General features: G+C 33.0%; 1 protein-coding gene and 1 long non-coding RNA gene across 4 annotated transcripts in view; both read right to left on the bottom strand.

Annotated features, from left to right (window-relative positions):
* Positions 1 to 1,388: 1,388 nt before the first annotated feature.
* LOC107029149 (putative uridine kinase C227.14) lies at positions 1,389 to 8,801 on the bottom strand. 3 transcript variants are annotated; one of them, XM_015230492.2, is made up of 12 exons: positions 8,646 to 8,801; positions 8,030 to 8,163; positions 7,812 to 7,855; positions 5,801 to 5,878; positions 4,728 to 4,920; positions 3,843 to 3,873; positions 3,671 to 3,729; positions 3,419 to 3,492; positions 2,796 to 2,882; positions 2,070 to 2,131; positions 1,942 to 1,970; positions 1,394 to 1,781 (listed from the first exon to the last, which is right to left on the bottom strand). In XM_015230492.2, exons 1-12 carry the CDS (start codon positions 8,698 to 8,700, stop codon positions 1,689 to 1,691), a joined length of 939 nt encoding a protein of 312 aa, XP_015085978.1. In that variant the 5' UTR covers positions 8,701 to 8,801; the 3' UTR covers positions 1,394 to 1,688. The 3 variants fall into 3 exon arrangements, with proteins under 3 accessions (XP_027775308.1, XP_027775309.1, XP_015085978.1); XM_027919507.1 differs by lacking the exons at positions 7,812 to 7,855; positions 8,646 to 8,801 and having other exon boundaries at positions 1,389 to 1,781; positions 8,030 to 8,162; XM_027919508.1 differs by lacking the exons at positions 7,812 to 7,855; positions 8,030 to 8,163; positions 8,646 to 8,801 and adding an exon at positions 5,970 to 7,785 and having other exon boundaries at positions 1,389 to 1,781.
* Positions 8,802 to 9,741: 940 nt separating this feature from the next.
* Positions 9,742 to 13,442, bottom strand: part of LOC114078657 — a 4,334-nt gene continuing 633 nt past the window's right edge. The window contains exon 2 of the long non-coding RNA XR_003580351.1: positions 9,742 to 10,020. This is a non-coding gene — a long non-coding RNA (uncharacterized LOC114078657). The remainder of the gene's footprint in view (positions 10,021 to 13,442) is intronic.

The following is a 13,442-nucleotide window of genomic DNA, read 5'->3' on the forward strand; positions in this document are numbered from 1 at the left end:
GAAACCCGAAAACTTAGCTAAGGAAAGAAGAACAGACAAGAAGAGTCCACTACTCCAATTATATTTATTAAACACATTTAATTAACCTTGCTCTCGATCGTTTTCTTATATTTGGACCTAAGTTATCTCTTCCCTTTTTTTCAAAATATTATCCACTACTATTATAAATATTTCAAAAATAGTAGTTTAATTTTTAACAACTAAAAAAGGGCAACATGATCGACAACAATGGATCCTTACTTGCGATAGATTTGTCTTAAAGCTTTCAATCCGTCTCAATTTATATAACATGATTAATATATTGAAATGTAGTATTTGGATATACAATTCTTAAATTTTAACAAACAATTTACATATTTTGAAACTGCATAAAAAGCACTAGTACAAGTTATGAAATTTAATAAATATAAATTATAGTAAACTTCTTTGGTTTAACTTTGGAGATCGTAAATTATATTTAAACTGTATCATATAAATAGAAACAAAATAAATACTTCCGTTTACATAATTATATAATAAAATCCAATATTTCACATCCCATTTATATTGGACGACTAAACATACATTGTATCAAGACATGCTTTCATTGCTCAAGTACGTACGTGCCGGGATGGAGGAGAGGATGACAACTACCAAAAGGGATAAGGTTAATGTAAAAAAAATACATAAAAAAATAAACGTGTTATTTAACTGATAGTTATGTCTTCTAATTTTAAATTTGTATAAAAAAACTATCTAAAAGTTGTACAAATAAATATACACATTCTATATGATGTTCTAACCTGACAATTTACATCCTATACGATATTCAATGTCTACTTGTTCGATTGTATACAAACATAAATTTTTACTAATGCAGATATCGCGAGCTACAGATTATAAATGTCCGTCCAAGTCAAGTAAAATGATTGTGAACCACACGTGTGAGGAATTAAATGTTGATGGTGAGATGTGGGCCTTACCACACGTGTAATTGAGTTTTTGGACTTTGTTGACTTTTGAGGAAGGCTAATGATACTTTGTTGTCTGTAGGTATGGGTTGGGTTTGGGTCCAGCCCCTTTTGGCCTATTATCTATGCATCCTATACACCGCATGTGCACCCATCATCTGTCACTTCCAACAATATATGTTTAATTAAATCGATAAATATGTTTAATTATATCGATACAATGGTGAAACTATTTCATCCTTAATTTGAGTTTAGATATCTCGATTCAAGCTATCGATATGGATATAATCCTATTTGTGATGTCACCCTAAATGAGTTCTGACATGTAGTAGTTAGTCTAAACACCGAGCAAGAAACCAAAAATATATCTATATATGTTTAATCATTTGAGTTTTGTAGTAAAGTCCAGCTAAAAAGTAAGTAATAATATGAAGGATGAGAGCTAAAAAGATGAACTCTTTCACAAAATATAGAAAAAGAACTCATAGAAAGTAAAGTATTCGACCTTAAGCATTACATAAAAAGATAACATCTTATTTGCAAGGAAAAAAAGTGTATTGTAAGCATGATTATTTTCAGTCCCTTGAACTTATTCATCACCTCTAAGCGTAAACGCAACGAAAAGTCCTGCATTCTCATCAGGTTCAAGCCAATGGATAAAATTCTATTTGGCTAACTTTTGATGCCACCATTCAAATTTTCCCTCATCACTCTTACTACAAGTGACGAGTCGGGGGCTCACCTCAATTCGTCAATCGACTTGATCACCAAATCTGCATTGTTCTTGGATTTCATAATTAGCTCAGCATTGGGCCTGTCATTGTAATCTATCTGTGGAAAGAATTTAGCAATGAACCAAAATATTGTTTCAATACCCAATGAACAAAAAGGAATTGAGCTAGATGATATCTTAAAAGGGATTAACAGTTAACTGTTAATTTTAATTGTTCTTTCTTTCAAAAAAGAGCGGTATTAGAAGTGAGGCGCTTACCCTCCATTTAGCAACATCAGGGGACTTTCCTATAACATAGATGAGAGAGCGCCAATTAGTCTACATTACCCAGTGTTTTTCTACATCTTTTCTAGTTAAAAGAGTTGAAACAATAGTTGGAATAGTACCTGTAGATATATGTCTCTTCAGGACACGTTGCATTGCTTTCTCAAGATCAACATCGACGAACCTAAAAGTAAATACATATAAGACAACCGTCTTACCACATCAAGAACAACTAAAGCTTTGTTCTCATATAATGCTGCCAAGTAGCCAGGCTTTTAACAATTCAACGGATCCTGTTACCAGCGCGCTTTGATAACCTATAGCTAAGAAACTCAGGATACCACATCTACTGTATATGAATAAAACAGGCATTTTCTAGTTTTAGCAACATAGTTTCAGGGATCTTGACATTGATCCCTTTCTTAAACCATCCGGTATCTGGTACCACTAGTCTGACAAATCCAGGTTCATGTTGCATAGGGCCCATTAAAATGAGAGGTGCTCCCAAGCAGGAGTTTCTCCATTTTCATGGCTCGAATCCAAGACCTTTCGGTAAGGGGGAAGGTATCCCATCCCACTATATCCTTTGGTGATATCTTGATATTGATTCACAAATACATTCCATTAATTGATAGAAGTCAAATAATCAGTAAACCAATAGCAAAGGCATATCACAAACTCAATTACATCTTTTGCGCTAGGCAATGCAAACTCAATTTTTTACTTACAGAAAAACTCAAAGTTATCCCTCAGAATCCAGTTTACTATATTAAGGTGAACAAGGTGAGTTCACAGGGATTCCTTCCCTGTTGTCTAAAGAAAAACATGGATCAGAAAGATCATCTTACCACTTCTCATCAAACATGGAGGATACCTCCTTCCAAGCACCATCTCTAAGAAGCAGATAATTACCTTCAACTATCACTATTTTGTGTCTGCAAAACTCACCATGAAAAAAGATATATAAAAAGTGAAGAGGCAACGTTAGCAACAGGCAAAAGAACTTCACCATTTGTCTATTCCTTCTGCGTCTTTAGAAACTTATTTAATTATCCAATCAAATTATTGAAATATCAGCAGACACCTATGAAAGAGCAATTAATAATTAGTTATCCAGTGCCCACAAGTATGAAAAAGTTATAACAGAAGTAGCACAAACATATTGAGAACACTGATTGAGCTAACACTTCCAATAAGAAGACACCTCAGCAGGCCTGCATATCTAAAACATTACCCAGCGGCCAGCTTTCACAGTTGCATAACGTAATTCTTCACTTCAAATCTGACCATTACATAGAGCATCAACAAAATTCAAGAAATGAACTGATAAACTTATATTCTTTGCTCATTCATCCATTCATCAATATCCCCTCAAAATAGTGAATTGAACACACAAGATTGATACACACTTAGAATTTGATAGGGTGCAAACACAGACAGAAAATAGCATCCAAACTAGATATAAACTTACTGAAGGTTCACAAAGATATCATCTTCTACAGGATCTCCTACACCATGGTCAAAAGACGGACAGTACACTGATCCCTTGCAGAAGAAAGAATACCAGATCTTAGAATTTTCACTAGATGAACAGAGCAAGGGAGAGGCAAGCAGAATAACGACCTCCTCTCTTGATGAAACATGATGTTACATCAGAATTCAAGCCCACACAAAATTAACTCAAAAGGCTAAAAATCCGTTCATGAAGTAAATATTCACTCACCTGATCTTTAAGAGTCTTAAGGCATTCTAGCAGTAAATTGGGGTCAAACGTCCAGGGAGCTGATTCAACATAAAAAGATACCAGAGAGAGAATTAAAACTTAAACTAGAAATTAATGCTTAAACTGTGTACAAACTTATTAGCTATCTGCTGTGGAAAAAAAAAGAACTCACCGCCCCTTCTTGCGTGTGCTTCCTTTGGATCCTATGAAACAGGCTGACCAGTTAGTTGTTGAAACTGTTACAAAGTTTGAAATGAAATCTGCTAAACACATGCTCCACCCACAATATATGTACAAAGTTTCACTTATAACTCTAATTCAAAAGAAAAAGGCTGAAAAAGTATTTTATAGCACCCAAAGGTGTGGCCTAGTAGTCAATGAAGTGCGTTGAGCACCATGACGTTTAGTGGACAGACTTACCTGGTACCTATTGGTGGTGGCAGGTATCAAGCTGACCCGGACACCATGGTTATCAAAACATAAAAAGTATTGTTTTATATATGCGTCTCCGCTGTTGTTGTTTTTATATTACTCTTTCATCTCTTGTTGAAGTTATTTAATCTTCTCCTCTTGTTTCTTTCATTTCTTTTTTTTCCATTTGGCCTTTTTTCCTTTTTTTTTTCTTTTTTCGAATGACTGTGGTGTCCGGGTCAGCTTTCACGCACCTCGACTAATTCCACGGGCTACCTTTCGGCTACCACCAGCAACAGGTACTAGGTAACTCTGTCCACAAAGCTTAGGACAGATGAGAAGAATCACCCAGTGTTTGTCTCCAGTGAGTATTGAACCTAAGACCTCAAGATTCTCAACCACTGCTTCTGTTGTTGTTGTTATTGTGTGGGGGGGTGGGGGGTGGGGGTTAAGGAGGAAACAAGACTAACTCAACATTTGTCCTTTGTCCTGTCTTATATCTAGATTAGTCGAAACCAGCTAACAATGCACATCAAGCAACAAGGCTTTGTCCATTTTTCATAGATTCAAATGTTTTGGCCAAAAATAAAGAAATTGCAGTCAAATGAAGCAACATGAATAATAAGAAACCATTACGAAATCCTACCTCCATTGCATCAAGCTGATGACGATAAAGGTGGAATCCATCCATTGGAAGAACAATAGCAACTTCTGGAGGCTCAACTTGAGAATCAAAGGAACAAGACTTTTGGGGCCATAACTTATTGACTCTCTTAACTACTTCAGATGCAACAGTGCTCTTTCCAGCACCGGGAGGGCCAGCAAGACCAACAATATGCCTGCATAATTAGGAAAGTTGTTCTCCTTAGGAGACCTCTTTGAATCAGCCAACATACCAATTTAGTTGAGTGTTTGTTGATAATAATAGCAGTTTGTAGTTATAAAAGCCATGAAGCACAAGCAATGGGAAAAAAACAGAGATGACAGAAGTAGATAATACAAATATCAAGAAAATGATACTTTTTAATATACATAAAAGCAAAAAATATGCATATTTGAGTCAATGAGTAGATGTTTGTAGCCATAAACATCATAATCACTAAATTAAGATACACAATTCTACTCATTTAAATGATTCGATGCATGTTATGTTATCTAGACTCAGAGATGTGTTTTAGATTATTGATATTGGCTCAACTTCCAATTTTGAAACTTAGACATGCATATTTTTATTATTGAGACTGACTCATCTGCTCATTTAGGGACTATGATATTTAAGTATATTCACTCTGTTATTAACATATTTACACAGATAAAAGAGACATATACATTCTGGTTGTCGCTTCTTGGGGGTATATCTTCTTCTTTCTTCTTCCTTTTTTCCCCCTTTGGGAGTACAGACTACAGGGTCTGTCGTCTGAGTCTCGCTTTTCCTTTTCTCCATGGCACAGGTCATATTATTCCTCTATTGGATACATCTCATTCACATAACCAGCCAAATGCTAGAGGCAGACTAGAAATAGCAAAATTTTAAAGGAATCATCTCTTCTTCATTTTCCCTATTCCAGGTCTCAGTCAGTATTTAGTAAGGCCTTAAAGTTAGGAAGTGATGTAATTCAAAATAAACCATGGTTATCTTGAAAAGCCACAAGTAGCAACCGAGATTTCGGCTTTGAGATGCAGATAAGCATCTAACAGCTTTGCAAATTGACAACTTACTTGAAATTAGGGCTTGATGCTGCTGCTGCAGTTGGAACAAGGTGTTCAGCCAAAGCATCATATATGTCATCCATGCACCTACAAGGTACACAAATATGAAGTAAAACATATAAATGCAAATTAATAAAGAATATCACAGTTGTATAAGGTGGACAAAGCTCAACTTTACCCATCACAAGGGCAGATTTTCTCAAGCCGAGTGGGACATGCAACTGCACAGGCTTTATCTTTTAGCATATAGGCAGGAAACACATAATAGCTATGAAATAGCCATATGTAGAAAAGGAGGTATCTACTATCTATTGAAGAGAAAACAGGACATATTCAGTCTAGATTGTTTCAATCTTTCCAGTCAGAGACTGATTTGTTTCCGGAGTTGAGCTATCTTTTTAAAGTAATAAGTAGTCTTGATGGTAGCACAGATAAGGGCCTACTATGGGAGAAATCATATTGAGGATAGGATTAGGCAAGACCAAGCCAAGAGAAACAAAAATACAACAAACAAAAAACAAACAACTAATATTAAGTGTCAACCACAAATGGACGTGGCCTGATCTTGCGATTTAGTCCATGTATTATACAAAGAAAATCTTATAGACAGGTACAGCTCGTATCAATCTATACCATCATTATTCAATACTAATTCTCCTCCTCTATCACTCCAGATGCCTTTTCATCCTCTTAAAGTCTCTTTTAACTTTCCTGCATTCACATTCCAGCATGAGACCATTGTACGAGCAATATAAACTCCCATAATTTAACTTGATCAATCTACACAAAAACAAAAAAGGAGTCCACAAGCTCGATGGTTGCTTGCGTCGTAATATTGGTAGTGGTATTTCTTCTCCAAGGAACCTGAAGCACACCAATTGCTCGTCCTACTTTGCAAGCATTAAATAATTGCTACAAAATCCTCCATAAGTTCACTAGAGTGATTTGTCCTATATCTAAGGAAGTACTACATCTCCATTTGTCATAGGCCTGTTCAGAACTGAATGAATGAATGAACACTAGGCCTGCCTGAAAAAATGCAATGGTGCAGCATGGTCACCATACTGTTGACCAAATATTGAATAGAGATGAGTCCCACAACATTGGGAAGTTCTTTCGCACATATGCCTCAGGAACGATGCCAGTAAAACATAGTTGGTATAGAATTGACCAACTCACTGCAACCAAGTCAGCCAGTAATTCCAGAAAGCGAGTGTCTAGTTTTCATATAAATTATATTGAGAATCCCAGTCCATTTAATCAGACAGTTAGTTATGAAGAGGTCCCTAAATGGGCTGCTCGTGCTAATAACTTGACTTGCACAACCAGGAATGCAGCCCAGAGAAGTGCATATGGCCCTATCCAATTCAGAATATACAACGACATGTCTAAAATTGAGTAAAGAAATGAGGCAAGATCCTATCTTAAGTTCTTCACTCATTAAACGAGAAAATGAATGCTATAAATTGATGTATATGGAGCCACAGAGTGATTAAAAACATCCAGGACTTTTGCAGTGTCTATTCATAGAAGAAACTATTTCGAATTTCGACCTTCTTTCCATTAGCTTCAACCACCAGAAACAATAGAAAACACGCTATGAGATGACACATAACCCACTTAGTCAGCTCTTACGAATTGGAGGTCTCTTTTGGTTGCTTAACAAAGCCTCACAGAAGAATATGTAAAAATCAGCATTACAAAATGACTGATAAAGAAAATAGCAAGTAAGAAAAAACTAGAGAAAAGCACTTGCTCATGCCTCACGCCCAATAAATGCTCTTAATAACTGACCCACAGTTTACAATAACGAAATCTTGCAAGCAGTATGATCCTACTAGGACAGTACCGTAGGCTGATATAGATAATAGGAGCAACAGGAGACTGAAAAAGCAATAAAATTCAACAAGTAAACCCAAGGAAGAAACAAAAGAAGGCATTAGGGTACGGCAGAACAGAAATAGTTGAAACTTTTTAAAGTTCAAAATATTTGTTATGTGGTTTTGGATAGCCAGCATACCCAGCTTCTATGACAGGAATCTCTCTCTCTCGGCTACATGAAACCTGAAAAAGAGATACAAATTACATTTGCAAACTGCACTCATCATCAATGATTTAAAAACGAGATATTTTCATACATCTAGACAAATATACAGGTCTAATCAAATGAAAACAAAAATGTCTTTATTCCACATCTTCTCAGTTTTATACAAGTCAAGTTATCCATAGAAACTGAACCTGCAACAGACTCCACTTCCGAGTACGAAAACCAGCTTGACAGAGTGAAGTTCCAGTGGCATTCTTCGTGGATAAAGGAGATGCATAACACTTAATCCACACAGGAAAGTCTTCTCTTTTGCTCAACAATGTCTCTGCAAAGCCCAAATTATTGTTTTAAACTATTATCTTTGAAGTATACGTAATATAATGTTCAACTCCGGCTGTCAACACCAATCCAAACCCCAGATAAAAGAATAGTCCGTCGATCACCCTTCACCGAAAAATTATCCTCCGAATATAAGGTCTAAGTATTACTTTTCACACCTACATATACATATGTTAGATTTTGAACACTCTTAGCAGAAACTCGCCACAATTGGCAACATAAAAGGCGAAATTGGCACCGGAATAATTTTATTCTTTCAATTACTTATCTATATTGTTCACTAAAATTGCATACATTTCCATAATCGAAAATTTTAATGTTAAATATACAATTATTGCAACAAAAATTATTTAGCAAACGGAAATTGATTAATAAATGGAATCAAGAGTATAGCAGTTGAACTATATGATTTTTGTTGAATTATTATTAATCTATAGTAATTATAGAGTAAATTTAAATCCTAAAAACCTGAAAATGGATATCGGAGTTTCGTGAAGGTCGCCGGAAACGATGAAGCCTCCATTGGAACAGTTGAGATTTTTCATTTTCAGGACAAATATATCCCTTATGTTTTTGGGTAAAACGGTAATAATCCATTAACTATGTACGTCACCACTTGGATCCTTCATCTTTACCAAAAGTGTTCACTTTTGCTACCTTTGATTTAATTTGACACACTTTTAATAAAATAATAAATAAAATAATAATTTTATTGTTATAAAATAAAAATTATAAATCAAAATTAAGAAGAGTAAAATAAAGGAAGAGAAAGTAATAGTACTCCATCTAATTCATAAAGAATAATCTGGTTTGACTTGACACTGATTTAAGAGTATTAAAAAAGATTTTTGTATCTTGTGGTCTTAAATTAAAGTTAGGTTTAAATGTACAAAATTACCCTTTGATCTTGTGGCCTTAAACATGCCACGTGGAAAGTTGAAATTAAAATATTACAAAAAAAAAGTCATTTTCTTTGAAACAGACTAAAAAAAAATGAGGTCATTCTTTTTTAAACGGACGGAGTAATAACTTTTCTTTCTTATTGAATGTTTTTACTTCTTCTTGTTCATCTTTCATATTACAAAGAGAAGATATATATAGGCTAAGAAATTTGGACACGAAGTTACTTGGCTACGAAGTTTACTTGGGCACAGAGTATATTATGTGGACATCCATTTACAACTCCAGCTTGAATGTCCATGTAAAAATAAATTTAGTGAAAGAAAAAAAAGAGTTCAGTAGTACGAATTGTTTGCTGCCTCACTGAAAATTTTTATCATAAAAATTCAATGGGATAAAATCTGGTTAAGGAAAAAAGAGTTTAGTGCGTATTTGCTCCCCCTAAAGAAAACATTACCTAATATCTTGAAAATGACATATTTCGATCTTGTAATTCACCTTCTCAAAGGTTGAAGTTGGCAATGTCTTGGTGAATACGATTCGTTGAACATTTATTTCATCCTTATTTCGAAGATCATGAGTAAAAAAAGAATTTCAATGAAATATATTTTGATTAGTATTCATTGATTTGTCCTCCTCTTAGTTGAGCACATGCAATATTGTCTTCATATAATGTTGTTGGAATATCTCTTTTCAAAGGAAGGCTACATATTTTTTGGATATATTTATAGATCTCATCCAAATATATTTTGACGATAACTTAATATCTGATCTTGTCAATTTAGAAAAATTGCTCACTTGAATTTTAAATAGCAACAACGAAGCACTGAAAGATACTTTCACTTGTATCATAATTAAATTGACCGTCTTGTGGAATAATTTGATATGACAGTATCCCGACATGAAAATAAATAATTTTCTTCAAGTCAAACTTCATAATCTCCTGCAATTTCACGGGCAATAAATATTGACACAATTGATCTAATAATTTATATCGATATTTAATTCACCGAATATCTCCACCGATAAGTTTGATGTTATATTTTTCATATATACTAATAAAATTATTTGCTACGAATAACAATAGCAGGATACATAAGTGCATCAATTGCATGATATTTTCTAACCATTTTAAATAGATCCAAATTGATCTTTATGTTATGCAATCTTACGATCATTGGAGTACTATTCAATGAAATCGTTATACAACCTTTTAAATCCTTCAGGATATTTCATATAATATTTACATTCTAACTAGATATGATATTCATTCATCATGCTTATTCAAGTCTTTCATATATTGTCAGATAAATAGAAACCTCATTACATCCATCTTAAGAAAATACGTCTCCGTACAACAACGCCACGACTTTTGCGAAAAATCTTTATTTTCCAACGCACTAGTCATATTTTATATTTTATGATTTTACTTATCGCACAATAATTCATTTGTACCCACTAACATTATATATTAGTATATGACAGTCCAAGACATCACTTTTCAAAGTGAAATGGAATATACTTGAATCGTAATTTCTTCGGCCAACCATTTATTTGTCAACTTTCAACAGCTTAATATCAAGATCCTAGTCACCATTCATAATTTTGAGCGCTAAATTATGTTAGAGACATCGTCGACGATTTATTTGATATCAATTCTAATATAACATAACTTTTCGAGCTCTCTTTAATTTTCATCATTTTCAAATACCTGAATCTCTGCCAAGGTTTTATGAAGTGTTATGTCATGGTACTTTTTCTAAAGCACCTGCCTCATTATTATGACCATCTTAATCATTTGTTCATGTTCTTTGTAAAGAAGTTTCATCTTTTGAATCGATTTATCTATCACACTTTCGGCATGTCATAAATTATGTCCTTCAAAGACCTTTTATTTAAGCATTTATAACTGGATTATAACATATGATCAAAATATGTATGACAATTGACATAAGTTATATTTCCAACGAGGACATAACATATGCATAAACTTATTTCCAGTTGCTATCATCTCCCCCTCTAACATTCACCCAACTTTATTTGGGAACTCATCTTTATGCATAGTGTAGTGATAGAGCAATTGAATAATATATCACACATTTAGTTTCTGATGAGAATTATTTGATTTCTGATCCTGAACCAATTCTGATAGGGGAATCTTGTTGGCTTGATACATACAAGTGGTGTTATACTTTTAATAACATCGTATACCAAATTTCTTTTGGAGTTGTGTTCTCATAACCAATGATTTATCTATAATTTGAGACATATAATTTATAATTTGAAATATGTTCTTAATTTATCACTTCGAGCAAATAACCTTTGCAAAAATTAAATGGCAAGTTGATGATAAAACACATGCGACCATCACATAGATGCATCTATATAATAATAGTAAATGATCCACATGGCAGGTGAATGGACTCTAAATATAATCTCAATCTTATCTGGTGCAATGATAATTTTATCATGAGAACAAATAACACAAGAGGATTTTGAATTTATTATTTTTTTCATATATATAACCACACGAATTTTCATTTATTTTCGTATCATATTTGAATCGGGATGGTCATTAATCGGTCATGCCAACTGATATTTATTTCAATAAACTTCTAATTTATTTTGCATGTGATTCCATATCCTGTCCATACTTAGTTACCACAAACAACATTCAAATATGGGTAATCATAATCCACTTTAATTGTAGTAATATGAAGATCTTAAATCTTTCCATATTTTATATCTCAATATTTTTTCTTTTGACTATTCTTTGAAACTTAAAAAGTTTCTTTCAAGACTTCCTACAATTTCAATATCATGAACAATTTTATTTATTTAAGTAGTAGCACATTATAGCTCACCAAAGCTCACAATTAACGTTGGATACCACCACATACTTCATAACATTGTTTGTGTTATAATCACCTCTTTCAAGGAAAAACTTATATCATCATTGTCATGGTTAAAATCATCACAAGTAAAACTTGTTTCTTGATTTTACTTTTGTCATTAGTACCTCCTCCCTTTTTATTTAAAACCTGAAAAAGTATTTTTTTTTTAGGTGTACAAAGATACATAACCAATGACGATTTTTTTTTTGTGGCAAAAATTATTTTCTTCTTTTGCCCTTTCGATAGTTCATTATAAAACATATCATGATATTTGTGATGTACTAAAAGTACTTGACCAATGATCTTTTATATCAAAATAATTCTTCTTTATTTCTCTTTAACCTCCCTTAGGGATTTTTTAAATCATACATGAGTATGTCCTTATGTATAATTTTTATCATCTCGTGACATATTTATTTTCAGGAATGGTCCACATTTCATAATACGTATCACAAGTCACATTCTCTTCAAGGAATTGACTATAATCATATATTCATGCTTCATAATTATTCCTTTTATTAGAAGCTTGTTGTCATGCTATGAAATTTATCATATTGAAATCACTTTTGAAAGTGAAGTGTATCACCACTTTTTTATCCTTCTCTTTGATGAAGGATTTATAAACTTATCAAATTATTAGGTCTCATAGCAACCATGTTTCTAATGACCGTTCGTATCATTTGATGACAAAAATTACATCAACTCTTTAAAAGACCATTTTGAGAACTCATAACGTTCTTTCTTTTGTGATTGTCACAAAGAGTATTATTATCTTTTTCATTCACGTCCATATTCATATGTCCAATCATAAAATAATCTTGTCATCTTTCAGGCTTTTATTGTATTGCTATCACATTTACTTAAATGAACGAAACATATTCAGTGGGATGAACTTCACAATTTTTAGCAAGAGCATATCAATTTGCTCGATTATCATTATACGTCAATATATTGCATCGAGACCTTAGCCCAATGTTTTATCTATATAAGGCGTGTTAGGTCAAAATATGAAGGGACTTCGACCCAAAATCTTATCATCATCGAGACTTTAATCGATGTCGTACCTTTTTTGGTGCAATCAAATTTAAATCCACCGTCTTATTCAATAAAGACATTATACGTAGTCCAAAATAAAATTCATCCTTGAGCTTTTAACATATTGTCACTTTGCTATTAATAATAATACTTCAAAAGATCATATATAAAATTATTATATTTTAGAGTTTGATCATCGCAAGTAGCTCTGTTACTATTTTTCTACTTGAAAGTTTTTATTAATAATTCACTTATTGGAAAACTAACAAACTCATTTCAACATTTAATTTCACTAATTGCCAAATAAAAAAATCTTTTTAAAATTGTAATTCAAAAATAAAATACCCAGAGGTAAATAGTAATCATCACAATAAATAAAATGATGTCTCAAATTAAATTCAACTTGTATGTGTGTATATATATATATATATATATA

The sequence above is a fragment of the Solanum pennellii genome, chromosome 9, assembly GCF_001406875.1.
Source record: "Solanum pennellii chromosome 9, SPENNV200".
NCBI classification, from domain to species: Eukaryota; Viridiplantae; Streptophyta; class Magnoliopsida; order Solanales; family Solanaceae; genus Solanum; species Solanum pennellii.

What these genes read in the sequence shown, in the direction of transcription:
- LOC107029149 (XM_015230492.2), bottom strand. Translation starts at nt 8,700, where the DNA reads ATGGAGGCTTCATCGTTTCCGGCGACCTTCACGAAACTCCGATATCCA. An exon ending in ACTCCGATATCCATTTTCAG is followed by an intron (nt 8,164 to 8,645) that starts GTTTTTAGGATT and finishes TGGGCTTTGCAG; the next exon opens with AGACATTGTTGAGCAAAAGA. An exon ending in TCCATGTTTGATGAGAAGTG is followed by an intron (nt 2,132 to 2,795) that starts GTAAGATGATCT and finishes ATTTACTTTTAG; the next exon opens with GTTCGTCGATGTTGATCTTG.